The 23,518-nt window shown below is 44.9% G+C and overlaps 1 protein-coding gene across 1 annotated transcript in view; it reads left to right on the top strand.

Annotated features, from left to right (window-relative positions):
* Window positions 1-2,269: 2,269 nt before the first annotated feature.
* LAS1L (LAS1 like ribosome biogenesis factor) overlaps window positions 2,270-23,518 on the top strand; it is a 51,749-nt gene continuing 30,500 nt past the window's right edge. Inside the window, exons 1-7 of the mRNA XM_065410722.1 lie at window positions 2,270-2,358; window positions 3,509-3,634; window positions 3,839-3,908; window positions 5,726-5,807; window positions 7,739-7,933; window positions 11,514-11,560; window positions 17,112-17,221. Coding sequence (XP_065266794.1) covers window positions 2,285-2,358; window positions 3,509-3,634; window positions 3,839-3,908; window positions 5,726-5,807; window positions 7,739-7,933; window positions 11,514-11,560; window positions 17,112-17,221 — 704 coding nt within the window. The 5' untranslated portion in view covers window positions 2,270-2,284. The remainder of the gene's footprint in view (window positions 2,359-3,508; window positions 3,635-3,838; window positions 3,909-5,725; window positions 5,808-7,738; window positions 7,934-11,513; window positions 11,561-17,111; window positions 17,222-23,518) is intronic.

Here is a 23,518-nt window from a genome sequence, read left to right as displayed (position 1 = left end):
CAGGAACACAGTGTTGTGTTACATGACATTACAAGAAATACATGTCATTACAAGACACACACACACACACACACACACACACGCTAGTAAAATTAACAACAACATTGAGAGATTTGTCCAAAATATTTAGGAATTTTTTTTGTGGGAGGGTGTGGACAAAAGACCAATACTTGAAATTTACAGAATATATCATATTTTACCTGGGGAGTCGCAAAGTAGTTTACAAACTTGAATTCATGAATCCTGACAGCACCACTGTTGGACAAGTAACTATTATCCCTTTTTTTATAGACAGGCAAAGTGAAGCACTGAAATTAAGAGCTGGTCTACACTTGAAAGCTAATTTGAATAAGGTAGGGTGTGAATTTAAAGTGCAATAGCTGTTCTTGAATAACTCTATCAGCAGATACTCAGCCTGGAATAAGATAAGCGTGTCCACATATGGAGTTATTCAGAATAGCTATTCTAGAATAGCTCTATGTGTAGGCAAGCCCTAAATGACTTGTTTAAACTCATGCAGTGTGATGGCAAAGTTGGCAACGGAACCCAGGAATCCTGCCCTCTCATATTTTGTGTTATCCTGCCCTCTCATGTTTGTATTGTTCTAGCTTGTATAGTTTTCTTAGTTTGTATTGAGTAACTGCCTGATTTTCTCTCTGTAGCCCTGGTTCCTTCTGTGTATCTGTCACCTTCACTTGTATGCAGTGTAACTGTAGATGTGTCGGTCCCAGGATATTAGAAAGAGAAGGTGGGTGAAGTAATATGTTTTATTGGACCAACTTCTGTTGGTGAGAGAGACCAAGCTTTTGAACTCGGTGTCACTTAAAAGCTTGTCTCTCACCAACAGAAGTTGGTCCATAAAACATATTACCTCACCCACCTTGACCCACCTTGTGTCATGTCTGATTTTTAGGTTTTGTCTAGACTAGGATTTAAAAGATGTGATGAATTGTCTAACCTGATATTAAGTACATCTAAACCTCTGTCAAGGCAAAATATTTTCACTTTCACATGAGCTAATTTTATCCAGTTGAAGGTGCAACTACCCTGCAAAAGAAACAGAACAAGAAAATTGCACAACTGATAATGATAATTTTCATTCTGTTGCAAAGTAGTTTACTTTCAACAAGCCATGCTGACCTACCACTTTGCTAGACATGGAATAAAGGGAGGCCTTGGAGTCAACACGAGCTCCTGAGGCTCTGTGTAAACCCAGTTTAAAATTTATTTCAAGGAACTTGATATGCTGTGACACCCATCTGAAATCCAAAGAGTTGGGGTGACCATATTTCTCTAAACTGAAAACAGGATGCACGAAGCGGGCTCAAGCTGTCTGGCATTGCCACTTGCCCGAGCTGTGCTGGCCCAAGCCGCCTAGCATCACCGTTCCCCCGCCAATGTGTCACACCCCCAATTGAGCCATGTAGCAGAGATGGGGGCCAAGGAATGGGTATGGGCTGGGATCTGGCCAGCAAAACAGGGTAAGTGTGTAAGTACTTTTCAGCTTGGAGCCAGGAGATGAAGCTATTTGACTATGATCCAGCTAGCAGTAGGATGCCACTTTGGGAGCTGGTATAACTGACTGGAGCAGGAAGGGACCAAGGAAACACCAGACAGCAGCCCTGCGGAAGTGGGGGGAGACCAGGATGCTCCCCGCTAGGAAGGGAAGATGGGGGGAATCGCTCCCAGCAGGGGAGGGGGGAATCGCTCCCCAGCCAGTGAGGGGAGGCCGACGAGCGGGGGGTGGGGAGAGGAGCTCCCGGCTGCTGGTTCAAAACTCGCGGGGGGGGGGCGGGGGACTCCAGTCAACTGGAGGCAGACAGCCAGGGGAGGGAAAGAGGCCGTTGGGGCGGTAGGGTGGGGGGGCTGAACCGGCCCTAGAGGACCGGGTTGAGAAGGACACGAGGCGGGGTGGAGGCTCTGGGGGGGAGCCCGTGCCGCTCGGTGCCCCAGCACAAGTGGAGACTGGGGGCGGGACCAGTCGGGCGCTTGGTTGCTAGGGAACGCTGTACGGCGGGCTGCTGCGGAGCACGCACGCGCCCGCACCCTCACCCCAGAGCTAAGACCCTCCCCCAGCCACGTGCTCAGTGGAGGAGCCAATGGAAGCGGGCGGAAGCTCACGGCCCTCTGCGCTTTGATTGGCCCGGGCCTCGGCTCCGCGGAAAGGCTGTCTGTCTGCGGGGGGCTCCGGGCGCGCGGCATGGCGGGGGGACGGGCCCGCGGGAAGCGCCCACCGCGGCGGAGTGTGGTGGCCTGGAGGAGCAAGGCCGAGTGGGACCAGGTGATGGTGGGGCTGTACTGCGGGGACTGCCGGCTGCAGCGGGACGCGCTGGACCGGGTGTCGGCCTGGCGGAGCAGGTGAGGGGGCGCGGGGGGATGTCGGGGGGAGGGGCTGTCTCCAGAGTGCCCCAGGGGAGCCTGTCAGGCGGGGCCGGGCCGTAGCAGAGCTGGACAGCCGGGGCCAGCCCTGGCTGAGGGCGCCTTGCACTTGCGGCCCGGTCCAGGGGTGCTGGAATAATTTGTATAGTGGGAGTGCTGAGAGCCATGACTCGTCCAACCCCTCAGTGTCACGGCATCCCCATCCAGCACTTGTCTTTTATTCTGCTCATAAGCAGAGACCTGCTAAGGCGAATGTTGAGTGATTTTGTGCTGTGAACTAATATTTCACATGGACTAGGACAGGGGTCTCAGACTCAAATGACCACGAGGGCCACATGAGAACTAGTACATTGCCGCGAGGGCTGCATTGCTGACACCTCCCACCCCCACCGCCCTCAGCCCTGCCCCCACTCCACCCCTTCCATGAGGCCCCCCCCTCTTCCCACCCCTTCCCTGCCCCCATTCCAACCCCTTCCCTGAAATCCCCCCCAACTCTGCTCCCTCCATGCCCCCAGGGGGTGCAGGAGGGGTGTGGTGGGGGGCTCAGGGCAGGGAGTTGGGGTGTGGGGTGCAAGAGGAGTGTGGGGTGCAGCAGGGGGCTCAGGGCAGTGGGTTGGGATGCAGGAGGGGTTCGGGGGGGCAGGATCTGGCCCGGCGCCTACTGGGGGCAGGGCAGGCTCCCTGCCTGCCCTGCTCCGGGAAGAGGCTGGAACGTGGGGCGGAGGGGTTGTGTGTTGCTGTTGCTTCAGGCACCACCCCCAGCAGCTCCCATTGGCCGCGGTTTCCCGTTCCTGGCCAATGGGAGCTGCTGGGGGCGCTGCCTGAAGCAACACCAACACACAGCCCCTCCGCCCCCCCTTCCCCATGTTCCAGCCTCTTCCCAGAGCAGGCAGGGAGCCTGCCCTGCCCCGGGTGCATGTGCGGCCGGAGCCGCTCTAGGTAAACACTGGGGGATGGGGGGGGCTGCTGCAGAAAATAACCCCGCGGGCTGCATGTTTAAGACCCCTGGACTAGGATATGAATCCAGCAGGAAGACCTCAAGGCAACAAACTTCTTGCAGTCCCCCCCCCCTTTTTTTTTTTTAATGGGAATGGTATAAGAATGTTTATCATGCTTTCCCTATCTCTAGGTATGGGCACAGAATGCCTTTAGCTGTGGATTGCACTGCAGATCTGATTCGCTGTAAAATCCTGGATACATCTGGCAACATGAGATCTCATGAACTGGTCCTGTCATATGGTCTGGCTCTTGTGAGGTAAGACTAAAAGGTCTTTGCACAGTTGGAAAAGGATAGACTCTGGGGGAGTGCAGTATACTCTTGAGCATTTCCATTGTGTAGTTCCCTGACAGCAATAGCCCAGTTGAATGTGTGGGTTAACTTCCCCCATGAGTGTCAGGGTCTCTGAGAGCTGTTTTTAATCTTTGAAATACTCTTCTCTTGCTTGTAACCTCCGCCCAGGTTTGTGAATCTAATCACAGAGCGGAAGCAGAAAATTGTCAACATTCCCCTGAGACGACTAGCTAAAGAGGTACTTTTGATAAGAGTTCTTTGCTGGTTTACATGTGCATGTAGACAACATACATGTTGGTGTCTAACTGTCAGTGATGTTTCTGTTATATGTTAAAATGTTTAGCTACTTGTTGCCAGCTAAAACGATTTAGTGTCTGAGGAAGGATATAGCCTCCTCGGTAGAGGGGGGTGGTGGAAAAAAAAGCACCAAATGTAGTGTAAAGATTATATTTAGTTGTAAATTAACGTTTTCATGGTTACCAGCCAGTGAAAGTCAATCTTTCTTTAGGAAAATAAAATAAAAAATTATTTAAAGCAAGGTTGTGCGTGTGGTGATTTAAAATGCTTTAATTTAAATCAAAATCCACGCTAATCTGAGCAGTTAAGAAATGTTATTTTAACTCAAGATAGTTTAGGTCTAAAACATTGGTTTTGTATGAATTTAAATTAGATTAGGATTAATAAATGCAATTATTTTCATGATTATTATTTGGGGAGCAAGGAGAACCTAGTCCTAAAACGACGACACTGCTTTGAATGTAAAGATTTCCCTGACACATATGTAGCACCTCTTCTCCCCGCCTCCCTTTCCCCTCCCCCCCCAGAATATGTACTTGAATCTCTGGTATATTGAGCTGTGGCTAGAAAAGGCTAGTATAAAATCCTTTGGACTTTAAACCCAGTGTTGAAATCTCACTCGAGGGCAATGGCTAATACAGCCATAATCCCTGCGCAACAGCGGTGTGGCAGTGTTCTGTCTCCTTTTGAAGTGGATAGCTTCAAAGGAGAGAAGTGGATCTTCTTCCCCCTCATCATGAATACAAAAGCTCAGGAGCCAGCTGTAGTAATGGGCTCAAACTAAGCAAAAGAAACTTGAGCTGAATGGCAAGAGAACTCCTGTGGTAGTGATGTCCTTCCTATTATTGAACAATTTCCAGGGGAAGGGATGAAAGTGTCAGTTAAATGCTTGTCTGGTCAGTTCTGAGACTACACTATAGGCACCACCCTGCCTTGTGCACAGGGCCAATGTCTGTTTGATATTTAACTTTCATGGTTCTGTACCACTTTAATTTTCTGGGACAGAATAAAATGTCTCCATTACCCAAACAAGCATCAAAATACTCAACTCCCTGCCCCCTCAGATCTTATTCTTAAGGGAAGTCAGAGTTGACTAGAATATGCTGTAATGTCTTTAAAACAAACTGACTCAAAAGATTTCACAGGATTAAGTTATGTAATTAAAGGGACCCTGGTGTAAATCACACTTCTGTCTGAAAAGTGTTACCTACCATTGTTGCATGTAACATTCAATCTTGAGACTGGAAAGATGAGGGAGGGGAGAATTGCTTGCAGTGTATTTTGTGCAGTCAGTTTTTACTGTTTTTCTCTCAGTAAGTGACCGTCCCCTGTTGCTGGGGTTGGTCTCTAACAAAGTGTGGGGGGAGAGGAAAAATACTTACAAAATAAATATGTAAATAAGTATAAAAACAAACTGGTACTTGGGGCTGGTGTATGATCTGAAGTTACGTCTAACTCGGACTAGATTTAGAAATGGCTGTGTCCCTTTAAAGTCACAAGAAAAGTAGAGGGGGAGAAATGGTGAGGTGAAGGTACGGGAGACATCTCTTCAGCTGAGGCTCATAATGAACTGAAGAGTTGATGAGGCAGAGATGCAGGAAGGCTGTTCCAGGCAGCCAGGGTTGCATAGGAGAAGGTCACTAGCTGGGAGGGGTTTTTTACTCTTGAGTTCTGTCTTGTCTGGGTGGCTGTTTGCCTGCATGTCTGGCTCTGATTAAATGCAATGCCTTGTGTAGTAATTTTGTGGTTCTTTCTAAGATGAACATCCCAATTTGGATTGTGAACCTTCGCCATGATCTGACCCATGGGAAACTGCCTCAGCTAGTTGCCTGCCAAAAAGGTGAGAGCCAGGTACACACAGGCATACTCTGTGCCTAAGGAGCCTTTATGTTTCTGGGAGCTGCTGGTTGTTCTCAGTATTCCACTAAGTGGTGCTGTTGGACATGGGTTTGCTGTCTCCATGGTAGCAGAGAGCAGATCCATAAACTCCCAGGAGAGGTCAATGTAGAGACAGATGTGGCAGCAGCCCCAGAGGGGTTGGCAAGGAGGGCCTTGCCAGATGAATGTGACAGGCATGCCTGTGACTGGAGGGGGGCAGTCGCTGGGGTGGGGGGGAAGAGAGAGGAGAATCTGGGAAGTGGGATGCTACAGAGGGTTACCCTGCTAAAGGGGAAATGAGGCCTTAGGCTGGGGACAGCAGAGTGGTGTGAGTGAAAGGATCACAGAAGGGGAAAGAGGTCAAGAGACTGAGGGAATGAAGGAGGCAGGCCCTTTCCCTCCTAAGCATCCTGTTTTGAGAGAAGAGAAAGGGGGATCTAAAACTCAAGATAAGAATCAAACTGAAAAGCCTCACAAGCCAACTGAAATGGATGTGGAGGAAGAGAGGGAAAGGACTACGGATCCATTGGTTTTAAGGGAAGGAATGACAAATGTAGCTGGCACCATTTTATGGTAACTGAAAACTGGGTATCATGTTGTAGGTGCCCCTGAACCCCTTCTGTCTGCCATCCCTGACTGACTGAGTGGGGCAAGGGTGCTGGGATTACTCCTGTAAAGCAGAAATTAATAGATTTAAAACAAGATTGTCAGACTTGTGTGTTCAAATTCTAGCACTTAAATCTACATTGAGGGACTTAGATTAAGAGCTCTGATTTCAGAGGTGCTCAGAATTGGCGGCACCCACTACCAGTCTTACTGAAGTTGGATTTTCAGCACCTCTGCATAAGCAGCCTGAGTGTCTAAGTGTATGTATCCAAGTCTGCAAATTTTGGTTTAATTATTGAGGTGCTAGATAGAAAGGGATTTTTGCTAGAAGACAAGTTATCTAATCCAGGGTTTCTCAACCTTTGGGTCAGGACCCTAAATTGGGTCACCAGAATGTTTCTAAAGGTCAGGTGGCAGCTCCTGTCCCACAGGCTGGCTGGGCTCACCTCCCTGCTCCAGGCACTGCAACCTCTGGGGTCCTAGCACCACTCGGGTCTGGCCCAGCCATCATGGCGACAGCAGTCCAGGTAGACCATATTTGAGTGAGTGGCACTGCAACTCCATGAGCCAGGTTACAACTCCACTCACACAAATTTGGTCCAGTCAGGGGGATGGGGCCAAACCTGAGCAGTGCTGCAACCCCCAAGGTTGCAAAGCCTAGAGCGGAGAGCCAAGCCCAGCCAGCCCCACAGCACAGGAGCTGCCACTGTGGAGTGAGTGCTGGGCAGGATACACCCCTCCAGGAGGGCAGGGCCTGACTAAAACCACCCCAGGGCCTCCACCCCCCGACTATTTACTGGGTCACAACTGGCCATAAACACTTACAAATGGATCTTGAGCCCAAAAAGGTTGAGAACCACTGGTCTAATCTGGAGTGGATACTGAATTCTTACAAGTGGTTATAGTCTTTGCGTAGGTAACAAACACTATAATTAGGTGCTTGAATACTACAGTGATGGGCACAGTACAAGAATCTGATCAGTTTTCAAAACTTCCAGTGCTTGGACTGAAATCATCCAGGTTTAGAATCTAACAAGGCGACAGCTGACACAAACCCCAGGGCTGTCTTTGTGTCTTGGCTGTCCAGTCAGAAGACACTTCCTTTCTTAGCAGCAGGTCACATTATCCATAGCATTTGTATTATTTCATCTCTGAATTAAGTAGCTCTCAAAAAGATCTTAGTCACTAGTGCAGATTAAGCAAGTGCTTGCTCTATTCTAATAAATAGTGAATTTCTCTGGGATAAAGAGAGGGAACAAATGTGTGTGTTGCTGTGTTTGCCTTCAGGTTGTGATGTGGTGCTGGAGTGGCTACGGCGGACATACTGGAGCCGTCAACTGGGTAATAGTCTGGCTAGAGAATGTGAAGAAGAAGAAAATGAGGCGGTGGAGACTGTAGCAACCGAGACAGAGGTGGACAGTGACTCAGAGGAGGCTCAGAGCCCACAACCACCGGGCTATCAGAAACACAAGGAGCTTCATGGTGGGTGTCTGGGAAACAGTGACAGAGGTATCGGAGTTAGATCACGGTCTTCTTCTAGTAGCTGGGAGCTTAAAGAACACAAGCACTGCTGCTACTGCCACTTGATGAATATACTCCGTTATAGGCTTCCACCCCCAGAGCAAGCATCCCATGCACAGAAGTTACTCACCAGCTGGCACCTCCTTGTGATGAGGTGTGGGGTTGCTGGGCTTTCCCCTTAGTCACTTAATTGGTCTGTGATGGCCAGTCTGTATCTGGGTCTTCCATGACCTGATCCTCCAGCCAGGTCACTTAAAAGTTCAATGCCCTTCTGGGGTATTGAAGTCCAGCTGTAAGTGGCCAGGCCCCAAGCTGGCTTCTGCCACATGGCTTCTTCAAAGTCCTTTTGCCCAGCTTAGCCCTGGGCCAGCACAAAGTCCTTCCAAATCAAACCAGATTTTAATAGAATCATACCCTTCTTTCACAAAATAGCAAGTTTCAGGGCTTCTGTTTGGGTTCTTCAGTAGAAATCCAAAGTTGCATACTAAATTAAATGCTACAAAGAACCTTGCACCCCCCAAAAAAACTTGAACCTCTTGTCCCTTTTAGATTTCTCTTCAGCTCCCCATTTCTCTGCCTCCCTGAAGCCAGCCCCCTGTTCCAGGGACTTACCACAGGCGTTCACTCCACTTCTGTGACTCTGCTGTCCTCTACAATCAGCCCATAACTGCTGGGCTTCTTCCTTTTAAGTCCTACACCCAGCTCAGGTGTGGGAGGGCGGGGCTAATTAAATGGGGCTGGCAGCCCTGGGCCTCCTGGACCTTAAAGGGGTGGGCCATCCTGTTACACTCCCTTAGCACAGGTGGTACAATTGCTGCTTGGGGCTTTGATGGTTCTTGGTGGGTCTGACTTTTTTCATACCAGCTGTCTGGATTTCAGCACAAACACTGTTCTTAGCAGTGGAAACCCCAGTACCATAAGGGTAATATGTATTAGGTTGGAATCAAACCAGGTTTCAACCCCTGACTGTAAATCTAAGGGTTAATTCCAAATTCCACTCTAATGCCATTCTCCCCACTACACTCCTGAAAAGTCTAGATCACTTATTTAGTCCAGGGGTCTCTGCAGTGTCTTTCTATTGAGTGGGCACGATCAGATAATCTTCTAAGTGATGTCAGTTGGCCCCCATAAAATTGAGTGCAAAATAGGAGTCCATTCTATTTAAAATAAAAAAAAATCAGGCCCCAAGTATATGTCATCAATCCTCTTAGTAGCAGGAGACACCTTCAAAGAGAGAGGACACCAGCAGATCAGATGCACCTCAGTTGTCTGTCACTCTAATTCTTTTTTTCTAGTCCTGTGTCTAACTGTTGGCTTAAGTGGAGTGTTAGACTGAGCCTTCCAGCTGGCCAAGTCACCTCTCTAACGAAGGAATTTTTAGTCCATTTCAGCTATAGTCCTATCTCTCTTCTGCATTTTCCTGCTTATCTGCAGACACATGCTGTTCAGCCTGGTCCAGCTCCATCTTCTGTTGAATCAGCTCTTCTGCCTTCTGAAAAGAGATCTGGATCAGTAGCAGTTTTGTGTAATTGAACAGTGTTATAGTTCTGGGAAGTGTTGAGTAGTGAATAGTAGCTGAAAAGGTAGAAGCAGTTCTCACAGCAGAATCATTCTAATGCCTCCTGAAAAAACTAGGTTAAGAGGAAGAATGTTGGGCGCAGGGTTTATCAATATATCAATCTCTGCATGAAATTGAATCTAGGGATCACAATCCAATAGAGCTTCGGACAGATGCTCTCTCAACCAGAAGTTAGGGGCTTGATGCAGGAATTACTGGGTGAAGTTTTATGACCTGTGTTAATACGGGAGGTCAGACTAAATGAACATAATGGTCCCTTCTCGCCTTTGATTTTTTTTTTTTTTTTTTTTTTTTTTTATCAGTTCGTCTTCTTTCAGACCCTGCCTCTCAGTTGTGAACCTAGTCTACATTACTTGGTGGTTTTGTGTGTGTAAAGTGACCAGAAGACAGAGGGTATTGGCTGAAGGAGCCAACATCTTATGCTTTGAGACTCAGGCTTGGTCTACGCTACAGAGTTAGGTTGACGTAAGGCAGCTTATGTCGACCTAATTATGTCAGTGTACACGCTACAGCCTTGCTCCTGCTTATGTAAGTGCTCTACTACACCACCATCATAACTTCACCTCCACGAGAGGCCTAGGGCTTATGTCTGTGTAGTTAGGGCGATGCAGTGTCCATGTAGACACTGTATAACTTACATGGGCTATTGGCTGTCATTCTTGTCAATTTCACGGCTCCATGTGCCCGCCTGCTTCCCACTTGGAGCCTGGCTGCTCCCTGCTCCCAGCCCAGCTGCTGCCCGGGCTCCCTGCTTCACGCCAAGCTGTGCCCACCCGGCTCCCTACTGCCAGCCAGGCTTCTGCCGGAGGTTTCCCGCTCCCTGGTGCTGCAAGGAGGCTCCCTGCTGCTGGGAGCCTGGCTACCCTCCTCCCCCGCCTCCCCCCCCAATGGGGAGCCAGGAGCCTCTGGGCAGCTGCTGGGTTCCCAGTAGGAAGCTACATGTTCCTCTTAAGTTAGTGGAAACACACCTGATGAGGATGCACACCACCGACAGGAGAAGGGCAGTGTGGACATAGTAGCGATTACTGCGGTGATTGAAAGTTGACCTAATAGGTTGACTCACGTTTCTAGTGTAGACATGTCCTAATATGATTAAATTATTTAAGATAGTTAAAACTAGAAAATACTTTGAAGAATTCCAAGAAGATCTAATCAAAGCCAGGTGATTGGGCAGCCCGATGGCAGATAAAACTCAGTGATAACAAATGCAGGGTAATTCACTTTGGAAGAACTGTTACATCTTCAGCCAGAACACGATCTTCATTTCTGGTCATCTTGTCTCAGAGATACAATAGAAACAGAAGAGGTCCAGAGGTAGACAAACATTTAAAACTGATGAAAAGAAATACTATTTGACTTACATAATCGGCCTGTGGAATTTGTTGCCACAATATATCCTCGATGTCAAGAGTTTAGTAGGAGTACAAAAAGGATTGTATGTTTATAACATCCACAGTTGCATTACATAGGACTTAAAACAAAATTATAAGGGCTAGAAACCCTCATGCTTTAAGGCACAAGATAACTACTAACTGTCAGGTATAGAAGACAGCTCTTCCTATGGGCAGGTTATGTCGTAGTTGTTTATGACAGAGTTTCTTGCACCTTCCTCTGTAGCATCTGGAAGTGGTCACTGTTGGAGACAAAATAGTGGACTAGGTGGACCACTGGTCTGATCCAGTGTGGCAATGCCTGTATTGAACTGAAGAGACTGAGAACTGCTAATCTAGTATAATCAAAGAATTGCCAGGTATGGATTTATGTAATCTCTGCATTTCACTGTCTTAGGCCTTGAGTAAGCATTGAACAGTATGTAAATGGCTTGCCCAAGGGGGTCAGTTTGGAGAGGATAGCTCACTAGTTCCTTAAAGATAGGAAGGTTCCATTTCTCTGTGTGAAATGGGAATTATATTAGCTCCTCATTACCTGTTGTTTAAATCATGTAATTGTATTTATTTCTAGAGAAAGTCAGAGAGCTGCTGGTGTCCTACAAAAATCAGCAGTTTGGGGTAAGTGCAATTTGATTAACTCTTCAAGTGCTGCTTCTTTCCCTGCTGTGCAACTGCTTCTGTGCTTTTATCACAAATCTTATGGAAAGACTGAGAAACTGACATGCCTTGCAAGGCCTGACTTGGAATATTTGGGTGCAAGATTGGCTAGTTTATTATATCAGAAGTTTCAGTTCACATATAATTATGGTTTGGTTTATGTCATGGAGGTCATGGAAGTCACGGAATCCATGACTTCCAGAGACCTCCATGACATTCTCTGCTTCAGTCCCAGGGGCTGAGGTACTCTGGAGCTGGAAGCCAGCGGGCCCTGGCAGGGTTCCAGCTACAGGTGACAGCAGCGACAGGGGGCCCCCTGCAAGGTTCCAGCGACAGGTGACAGACTCTTGAGGAGGCCCTCTTTGGGGTTCCAGTGACGGGCGATAGCCTCGCACAGGGGGAAAGAAGGGGGACACCTCAGGCAAGTGGCTGGGGGTGTCCCGTTTTCTCTTTGGGAAATATGGTCACCCTGCAACTCCCAGCCGCCGTGAACGGAGGGGGCCTCCCCTGCAGCTTCCAGCTGCCGCAGGCAGAGGAGGAACCTCACAGCTCCCAGCCACCACAGTGGCGGGTGGGAACCATAGAGCCACAGCAGCAAAAAACACAGACAGGTCACGGCTTCCGTGAATTATGGTTTATTGCCTGTGACTTTTACTAAAAATAACCGTGACAAAATCTTAGCCTTACATGTAATTATAGGAATCTCTTTTTTTCTCCCCAGCAATTTTTAAATCATCCTGGGGGAAAAACCTGCATAGGAGTACTTCTGATGCTTCTGTCCATGCTGCTTTGCAGTCCTGCTAGTAATAGCAGAGTGAAACTTAGGTGATTTTTGCCAGTTTCAGAAGTTCCATTTCTAATCTAAAGTGTGAAGGCACTATGTTGTCAGTGGCATAGCAGTTCATCCAATGGCCTGTAGATGGGGCTGTGAGCATTGCTGATTGAGAGAGCTCTCTGTTATGGAGCCTGGCTGTGCTCTTTTCTCTCCTGGTACTGTCTTGTGTGATTCATCAAAGCAAAGCAGTCATGGATTCACTGCAGAGAGCAAGAAATGTGGGCTTCTTATGGCTTCTGATATGATTACACATTGCAGCATGGTTGTTTGTGTTTATATGTAATAGCCCCTAACCTGTCTCTGCAAATCCTGTGCCTTTCTATTCCTGAAGGGTGCTTAACAATTACTTTTAATTATTGGACTTTAAGCCTTTAGAAGCTGATTGATATTTAATTAATAGGAAATTGTGATTATAAAAGTACATAAACTGGCAGTGGAAGGGAAGGAGCTGGTGTATGATCTGGAATTACTTTTTAACTCATTGGCTAGATTTCAAGTTGACAGGTGTGTATATATAATGTTTTATTGGCTGGACAGTTGTCTCTTAGCAATTCCCTAAATCTGGTGTGAGATTTTCAGAGGCACAAAGGGCAATAAAGGCACCCAATTCTCATTGAAAGATAATAGATATTGGGCACTTAATTCCCATTTGTGCATTTAAAAATCCCCCCTTCCCTCCCTTAGTTCTGTGTCAACTGCAAAAGAAAAGCAACTTTATTTCATCAAAATGGCATGCATGGATGACCATGTGTAAATGCCCTGCTATTGATATCAACTAACCAAATAAACCCTTTAGCATGCTCTGCTTCTGAAACCATACCCTCCACTCATGCTATCCTGTGTACCGGCCTTTTTGTCGGACATCTCTTAAGTACGGTGTTCTTTCCAATCTGTGCTTATTAAGTATGGGAAAGGCTGTGGGAATGTAGCTGTGTGCTGGAAAATAAATCTTCAGTGGCATAAATGATATGAACATTTTCCTCTCATTTTTAATATATTGACTATAGCATTTTGAGAATTATGCCCACCAAACAGTGTTAGAGATCCATGGACAGGATCTCTGTAAAACTCCTATTTGAATGCTTCTTTTTTTGCCCTGTTCATTTTTTATCTATTGGATTGTTATGTTAAATATATGATCTGAATTATAAATCAATAGGTGTAACTGTGCGGTCTCAGCGCATAGGTTGGTTTACTGCAAAATCATTGCTACATATCTGCTGGGGAATATTTATATATTTCTTACAAAAAGGGTTTGGGGAGGAGGGTCAGATGCGGGGAATAGTTTCCTGTATTGGCTCCATTCTGGAACAAATAAATCACATCTAGCAATGCAATTCTTCAGTATTGGGATCCTCAAAACCCCTCTTATCTCCCATTCTTTCTCATTACAAATAAACTGTTAATAAAAACATGGCCTAATTTAACCAGACATTAAATATATACATTGCAATGATGGGACAGGTAATAAATGGCCCTTACATGTCATTTTTTGGAAAGTTCAGGCACTACCACCCTTTTCTGGAGCAGAGCAGGAAGTGACTGTTCCAATAACTCAGGGGTCTTTTGTTTTGTGTGTGGTTTTTTTTTTTAATAGTCTGCCCAAAGTTATTTATTGTGTCCTGACAGTAGTTGCTCTGTGTAGGAGGGGAAAACTTCCAAATACCTTTTTTCTTTAAAGTTTTGTTTTTTAAAACAATTGATTCATCATGGATAAAATTCCCCAGCCCCTCTTTTATTGTCTCTCCTTCCTCTGCTCTTACCCTAGTGCCCACATATCCTAGAATATTCAAGGGGAAAATCCTTTGCAATCAAAACTACATTGAATGAGGCATGACTTCATCACCGCAAGTCCAAGAAGCAATTACTGGAACTTGACTAAGCAAGTTCCGGATGGAGTGAGCAGACTTTATAAGCCACATGTAATTGCTTCTATGAGTTTTAGAATGTTTCACAGACTTGGTATATAGAGGATAGTAATAATTTGCATGTATATAATGACACATTGAATTAAGGAGTGTTGAAGAACTTTACAAACATTGAGACTTTACAATACAATAAGCAAATTATCCTCATTTTAAAAGTATAGGGGAAACTGCTCCAGAGAGGCTAAATGATTTCTTTGGAACCCCAGAGAATTGGAGGCAAAGTTGGGATTAAAACCCAGGAGTCCTGAGTCCCAGTCTCTGGCTTTAATCCCCATCTCATCCCAACACCTGATTAGCTCACAAACTTCATTTTACCTGGAGTTTTGTTGATCCTGAAGCCAGATAAGTTTACTTCAGACCTTTTCTACTTTATATTTAGAGATTTGATATGTTGCTAATTTAAAAAAAAAAGCATGTGTTAACACTAATCAAAACTAAGTTTAATACAGGCCTAAAGGTTTCTGATGAACATATTTGACACCTTTAACATTGGTCTGATATGAGTGACTGTGCAATATGCTGTTCTACAACTTTATAAGCTAAACTGTTCTTACACTCATATGTGATATGTTTGGTAAGTGTTTTCATGGTGGAGGGAATACATATAATGAACAATAGAAGTGATCAATGGCAAGTTATAACTTTTCACACTGTTAAACTCTGTGGAAGCAATACACAGGTAACAGAAGAGTGAGATTATTATTAATATCTCTACAAGATTTCCATCCAACAGTTCAGAGGTGGTGTGAACTAACTTGATTAATTTATGAAGTAATCCTAATTGTATCTGAGATTGGTTTTAAATATTGCACGGCATACAAATGGTTCTTACATCACTGAACTGGCGATATTCTTGAATTAGCTGCTGTTGATAAAATGTACAGTCTGATTTTGCATTTTAGAGACTGTAAAATGCCAATGACGTGCTCTTTAAGGTCCATACATGGGAACAGTGGATGTCTGTAGACATAAAAACAGGTATAGATCTCTAGAATCAAGACCAGTTTTATTTGAAATGTTAAATTTTGGAAATTAACTAGTTTTATAAATGGCTTGTCTGAACTACAGTTCAACTATAGTACAATTATACTGGTGTACAGGTGCCTTTATACTAGTATAGCTATTACCATTCAGCAAGCTATACTGGTATAAGACATCTTTATATCAGTATAATTTTATCAATACTAGGGAGGTTGTACTGTTTTAATTATGCTGGTAAATCTAAAATCACTGAATTGATTATAACAGTAAAACATTAAAGTGTAGATCAGGCCTAGGTGAGTTTCTTTAGTAAATACTCTAACATAAGGACGCATATTCCTGCACATGTTCATGTGTAACCAGCTTGAAGATATTTTAATGATTCCTGATATTAAGGACACATCTCAGACTCGATTTTTTTTACCTAAAACATCTGTTGCACCTCATCATTGTGACTGTGCTAAGCAAATTAAACTCACAATTTCAGACAGGCACATGAAATCACGGTTCTCTAAGTTCTTCCAGGGCCTAACTGGTGTCCTTCAGTCTCATCATATGAACAGCGACGTCTGTGCCTACCCCTGTGTTTGGGACTCCTTAACTCTCCATATTTATCAGCCTCTTCAGAGCATAATTCTGCAGGAAGTCCTGTTGGTGGTACACACCAAGTGTTGAAATGTCTTTTTAGAAAAAATCACTGAGCACACAAAGGGTTGACCTACCTGTATCATGTACGTATTGTTTGAGTCTGATATACACTGTCAGCTTGGCAGTGCATGGCCATGTCTCTTTTCCATACAGGATGAACCCCACCATGTCAGTCCTCAGTAAATTAATGCCCTCTACCCACTGACACAGATACTTAAAACCAGAAGGCATAGTAAGCCACCCCTCCCCATAAGACTCTGATGTACCACAGAAGGGAGTGAAATACAGTGCAGAGGGCCCTCTGCTGAAAAGTCTCTGCACCTTCTTCCATGCACAAAAACTGCGAGAGCATGTCACCAAGACATTGGGAAACTTACACTTTCAGTGATGTCACGTCCCCTGCAGCCTCCACTGGCATTATGCCTGTGGTTTCCCAGCTGAAGCGGAAGGTGCCATCTACTGGTACCCTTCAAGGTAGTGATGGAAATGCCACTTGCCCTGGGTGTGAATGTCCCTATTAGCTGAGTGTGTAACTTGCACCCCTTTGTGCTAACGTGTGTGTGTGTGTGTGTGTGTGTGTGTTTGAAGCTGAAGGCGAGTCTGATTTCTAGAGTGGCAGCATATGTCTCTAGCATTAGTCTTTCCTATTCTTGCTGTAGCCTGACATCTTGCTTGCTGTTTTCCAACTGCTCCTGCATCCTGACCATCCTGCTGCATAGGTCACTAAGCTGATTTGATACTTGGGTCTCTGCCATGTGCTTAACATTAATGGCAAAATCCTGACTCAAGTAGGCATTATCTATTTTACAGGTGGGCACTTGGGAACAGAGATGGACTTGCTGGAGAGCAGAGGATAGAACCAGGGAGTCCTAGTACCTAGTTTCCTGCCTCTGAATCTTTGATCATGCTCCCCTTTCAGTTTAGGCCTGTCCTTAGTCAGAACACTTCTGTATTAGTGTTTTATAATGCTGTTGAGTGGGAAGCTCTGAGAGCCACTGTCAGGGTTATGAATGAAATGCCTGGATTATGCATCTGCTCTTTATAGTAGTGCCTCCTGCTCTGTGACTCCCGTGCAACAAAAGATATTTATTTACTGATAATTGTTTTCTCTCTTATGCAGGTTCTTCAGGAGCTTCAGTCCTTACGAAAGGCCTGCAAAGCATGGTGTAATTCTTCCTCAGAAGTGGAGTGGATTTTGGCTCAGATTAAAGACTTGTTGCAAGAGAGCAGGTACAGTTTATCTGGAGAGAAGCTGCATACTCCAGGCAGGAACCATAATGCTGTACAGCTGTAGGGCTGTCACCTTGCGCCATTTTACTGTGTACTTTAAGTTAGTCACAGACAAAGTCATAGGTTGCTGATGATAACTCACCTGTGGTCTTAGTTCTTGATTTCTGCTAAAGAATGTTTCCCTTGCCAGAGGCCTGTGTGTGCAGCTGGCCCTTGGATATGTGACCACTCTTTCTACTTCCTTTTTCTTTGTTGCTTTAACCGCAGTAGTCATTTGCTTGTGGGTGGGTGGGGATAATTGACAACTCAGTCAAGGTCACTTTGACCTATGAGGTGGCTTTGTGTATTTAACCCTTTGGCAATATGCTTGACCCGAGAAGTAGAATATACCCAGTTCTGTAAAGCACTGATGTGTAGTGCTTCATACAGGCAGCAGGCAAAATGGCAGCAGAGATGAAGAAACTGAAAGAAAATAGAGCATGGTTCCTTGTGCATGTTATACTTCTATCTGAGGATCACAAAACACCTATTAATTCAGTTTCACAACAGCCTTATGAGGTGGACATGGTCTAACTTTCACAAGACCCCTGTGGGGCAATATTAGCTGTGTTCACATCATTAAATATTTGTATAACCGTAGATCCTGGAGGACTCGATTGGGATGGAGCCTCATTAGGCATTGTACAAAGTCGTATGAAGCCCCAGTCCCTGCCCAAGAATCTTGCAGTCTGAGACAAGTGACACATGCAGGGCTGAGAAAGAGATATCAAATATATAATATAGGTTAAAAATGCAGGTGCAAAGTTTTTGATAATTAGAAATATAAAGAATGTCAGCTGCCCCCATTTGCCCTTTAACCTGGACATCATAAATTGGTTGATTTTCTTTTAGGTATCAGTTGCACGGGGATCTTAAAGAGGGAATTGAAAGATCATTGGATGGTAGTTTTGCCCTTCAGTTCAGATGTAGGGGATAGCAAGGCAGAAAGCATAAAGATGTCAGTGTAAGAAGCTGACAAATGGGTACTTGAGGTTGGCGTCATTGGTGGGGCAAGAGGAAACACACTAGGGGACAGAGCGATGAAAGGCTTTGATGATGAAACAAGATGCTTGAATCTAATGTGAAATGGGATCTACTGGAAAGCTTCAAGTAGGTGGTGATGCATTCATTTTCTTTTCCTGCTGTGAACTTGGTACATTTATAATTATGGTGAAACTGAAGCAGACAAGCTTTGCAACTAGGTCTGATCATATATTGCAGTGATTTCCTAATGCTACCTTGTCGGTGCTCTTGTCCATTTGAACGCATCTGTCCAAGATTTTGGGCAAAGCCTTTGGGAATCAAATATATAGGAGAGAATTATCATTGCTCTGACTGAAGGGAGTATCATTTGTCTGGAGAATCCTACATTGTATAGCTTCTCTTCATGTTAGGACTGTTACATAGCCCGGTATGTTTGTTCCATTAAGCGCAAGATGATATAGTAAACCATCTTGCAATATTCCTTAATGGCTGTTTCTGTGAAAACCTTGCCCCCACAAACCCTGAAATCATAAGTGAGCAGCTTGTCTGAAGCGTTGCTCTGGGTTTGGTGTGTCATCAGATGTGTCCTCTCTCAGCTTTTGCTCTGTTCTCCACTGTTCTCTCTATGCTGTATGAGTGTACTAGGTACATTCAGCACTTGAAGTGCATTTCCAAATGCACCCAGAATGTTGTCTGGTCCTTAATTAGTTAGGCTTCTCCAAAAATATTTCACTTGACAACTTGGAGCTGTTTATGCCTCTGGATGGCCTTTTAGAAGCTGCTGCCCTACTTATACCACCAAATATCATTGTATGCTATGGGAGAGGTGGATTTGTGTCAGCCCAATTAAAAATGTTTGGAGGTGATGAAATGCTAAGGAATCGGTGGCCTTAGGGTTGCAGACTTGAGCGCTCTCAGAGCTCTGCAGCGCTGGCATAGCAGAGCTGCACTAATGTTTTCCCTAAATTATTTATGTTGCAAACTCTCTTTTTGTAAGCATATCATGTGTATCTTGCTGTGAATATTTAATGTGGGCGCTTGGAAGAATTCTCTTTGGGTTTCTGGCTGAATTCGGTATCTGAGCAGTGCTTTCTCTTTGCTAGCACCTGGGCAAAATAAACGGAGTGAGTGGGATGGGATTTTATGAGGTAGCCCTTTTGATTAAATGATCTGCTGTATACAGGTCTGGGTACCAGGCTGGAGTTCTGTAGAGCAAGAAAGCATGAAAGAGAATCCTCTTGGAGTTAACTTGCATTCAAGTGAAAGTTTTTGTGTTGCTCTTGGTTACTATGGCTAATGCGTGTCACTAAAGCCACTCCTCATACTGTAGCTGAGGGTATACAGTAAGCATCTATCAGTGGTTCTCAACCATGGGTACATGTACCCTGGGGGTACTCAGAGGTCTTCCAGGGAGTACATCAACTCATCTAGATATTTGCCTTGTTTTACAACAGGCTACAAAAAAAGCACTAGCGAAGTGAGTGCAAATTAAAATTTCATGCAGACAATGGCTTGTTTATACTGCTGTATATACTATACAGTGAAATGTAAGTACAATATTTATATTCCAATTGATTTATTTTATAATTATCTGGTAAAAATAGGAAAGCAAGCAATTCTTCAGTAATGGTGTGCAGTGACATTTTGTATTTTTATGTCTGATTTTGTAAGTAAGTAGTTTAAGTGAGGTGGAACTGGGGTGTGTGTGTACGCAAGACAAATCAGACTATTGAAAAGGGTACAATAGTCTGGAAAGGTTGAGAGCCACTGCTTTAGAGAACAGGCAGAGTGTGAATGAGGCTAGAAGTTGGAATGATATCTCTGCTACTTCACAAGATACATCTGTAGAAACTGCCACAAAACTAAAAAGTTGAATTTTTTTTTTCCAGCTCTTGATGTTAATTTATTTAATTGTTTTAACTTTTGATAGTCAATGGCCTTGGTTTGTGGAGAACTGGATGGCTCAAAAGACCAGGAAAGGGATATAAAGCCTTTCTGCTCCAGGTCATTGGTACCAGTTGTATTAGGAAGAGAGCCTGAGACATGAGACCTTGTGCAGGATAAGATTACAGTGAGAGGAAACCTTGTGGCCAGATGGTTAGCTATACAAGCCGTCTAGCCTAGGTTTCACTTCCACCTTTCACTGTTCAAATTTCACCTCTGGGAGCCTCCCTTGGAGTTTCAGAGCAGTGACTAGATGACAGAGAATGGGGCTTGAACATAGCCTGTGACATAAAGGAGTTTTTATAAGGTGGGGGAAGAATCTGCCATGCCCCCACACTCCACTCCCTTAAAAATAGGTACTTGCATAATATGTCCCTCGAAGCTTTATTAATAAAATGTAATCAGATGCCATTACTTAACTGTTTTTGTTGTTGCATTATGTAATGATGACTAGGGCTTTTTCTCTGCAAAAACAAAGACTCCAAACAGTGAAAGCAGGAAGAAAGAAGGGGGAAGTGAGCGTCTGTTAATATAACAAGGTTTATAGCTTGTGGCTTGTGTTCCAGTTCTTTACTAGGTACTTTCATGGGGTAATCTGATCGCTGGGGTCACATGGGATACCATGAAACTGGCTGCACTGCACTGGGCTGTTACTGTTATACAAGGAAATTCTTGCTAATGGCAGCCACCTCTGGAGGATGGGATTGCAAAATACCAATTCTCCACTTGTAAAACCAACAGAGAGCTGGAGCCTGCAGTGGTGACGGTGCTAGAGAGAGGTTTCGCAATTGCAATAAACTGCTTTAGACTTGTTTTCATTTTCTGATATTTTCCTCAAAGCTGCCAAGAAAATTTATTTCCTGTAAATGTTGGTTTCACAGTTTTGGACTTCAGTCCAACCTCCCTTTTGTTCATGCTTGGGCACAGGTAACTTCTCTGGCCCAAGGACAAGACAACCTCTGGATGGACTTTCTAGCAAAAATGTTTGTGTGTGGGGGAGGAGGGAGGGTGGAAAGGGACATCCTTTGCCCCTGCCATCATATACAACTTTTCCCCCAGTTCCCCATAGTCATGTTGCCTTTCAGCTGACACAGTATTAATTCTGTGCCCCATACCTGCCCTAGATACATAGAGAGAGGCACCAATGGGTGACCCAACATCCACTTGCCACATTCCTACATTGGCACCTATGCACCTGCACACTCTAGGATCAGCATTGACATGCAGCAGGTCAGCTGCTGGAGTGGAGCCTTTTGCCTAGGGGACTGGGAGGACTCCAGGCATTATATCTTTGTTCTCAGTCTGGGAGAGGGGCGGCGGGTTCCTCTTTCCCCATAGAGCAGTGGTTCCCAAACTGGGGTTCGTGAACCCCTGGGGGTTCGCGAAATGTTACAGGGGGTTCTTGGGAAAAAATTCCCTAATGGTGGACAGAGCTGTCCCTAGGAACTCTGGGCAGCATGTGGTCAGCAGCCCGGAGCCTCTGGACTTCCAAGAGTTAAGCAGATCAAAGCAAGCGTATCTATCACACTGAGGAGATTTAAACTTCAAGACTCCTTATAAGAAATGGAAAGGGCGGTGGATATTTTTTGCTGTTTTTAAAATGAAATAGGCAGCTAGTATTGTTTTTAAAATTATTATGAAGAACAAGTTTAAGCTTTGTTGTAACATGTGGTGTTGGCCTGGACTGCTCAAGATCTGAATGCTTGTGTAGGAGGAACTCTTTGAGTTGACTTCTTAAATACCTTCATACTGTTTCACATCTGATACTCCTTGATGAAACATAGGAGCCTTGTCTTATAACAGGCTTATTCAAATTGATACAAGCTATGAAAGTGAGTTCTTGGAAGAGTGTTGCCATTTTAATAATGTAATAAAAATACTGCAATGATAAATAATTAATAATAAATAGTGTGTAATAAGCATATCATAAAAACAAATTTTACATTTCCAAGATCACTGCTTTTATAATTTATACGCAGGTAAAGGAGAAAATCCCTGGAAATAGTCATTTTTAGGAGGGGGTTTGCGAGACTTGACATTTTAGTGAAAGGGGTTCACAGGTTGTTAAAGTTTGGGAACCACTGCCATAGAGGAAGGGAGCACAGCCCAGGCATGGGAGAATGTGGATGTGTCTGCCACTAGAACCTCTTCCCATGGAGCGCAAGATGAGCAGGGCTAGTCCTTTATCCTCCTTGCTCCACATTGGAGGCCTGAATAAGGAAGAAATGAGTCAGATTAATTGACTTTCTTCTTCCCTCCAGGGGAAGGAGGAGTTGAGTTGGCAGAGAGAGAAAGTCTTGGTGTGCGCGTTGCTGCACATTTGCTTTGGTCATGGCAGACAGAAAGCAGAGAAGACAAAGCGTAGAGCAAAGCTCCCTTCCTGAACCAGCCCAGACTATCAGCTGGAGAATGGCAGGTTCCCTAGCATCCTGGGCCCTGAGACTTGATCTTGTCATGCACAGGACCCTGTGTAAATCATAATTGTAATTTTATTTTGTTTTTAAAAATCACCACAATGGCAAAAGAGTTTGCACAGAATGAATTTTACAAGTAAATTTGGTCAATTTCAAGATTTTTTTTTTTTTTTTTTTTTAAATCAGGGTTTGGTGGCACTTTCATGCATCCCAGGCCCTCTGTGAAATTGTGATTTACACAGGGCCCTCCTACTCTCGCACCATGTGGCAGGTTTTGGCGGTTTTGTTACATTTTTGCAATGCTTTTTGTAATTTAAGCTACCTGAAATAACAGGGATGTGCTGGTAACGTTTCCCCGTAATTATGCTCCCCACTCACTGTTTAGTGCCAGGGTCGATGGGAATTACAGGCCCTGCAGCTGTACTAGGCTCAGTTAGTCCTCCCAGCACGGTGCTTGTACCCGTCTTTCAGTGTCAGCTCTGACAGCTTTAGAGCACCAGCCCTACCCCTTGTCAGTCCTCCAGTGCTCAATTCTGTGCAGGCCCCAGAGCAGCTGCAGTGGTGCTGAATTGATCTTGTCCGTGCCTGGTACTCCGCTCCCACAGAGGAGACATGCAGGGCACAAAACAGCTAATTGAAAATAAAACAATTTAGGATGTGGATATTTTTATCTTACAATAAAAATTTGGGGGTGGGCAGTGGATCTTTATCTTCTGAAAAACACTTCACCCAGTGGAGGGTGGTCAGTAAGCAAGCGTGTGCACATGCTAAATTCCCTGGGATAGAGGACTGGACTCATTTAGTGAGGGCTAGGGCTGCAACTGCAGGGAGGCAGCTGCCTCTTCTAAACTCCTGCAAAAGGGATACTAGGTGAAAGCATGCATAGTTGGCAAGTCTCATGCTTGCACCAAAAGCC

The sequence above is a fragment of the Emys orbicularis genome, chromosome 9, assembly GCF_028017835.1.
Source record: "Emys orbicularis isolate rEmyOrb1 chromosome 9, rEmyOrb1.hap1, whole genome shotgun sequence".
Classification (NCBI taxonomy): Eukaryota; Metazoa; Chordata; order Testudines; family Emydidae; genus Emys; species Emys orbicularis.
The sequence above is the reverse complement of the archived record's forward strand: the minus strand, read 5'-3'. Positions and strand labels throughout refer to the sequence as shown.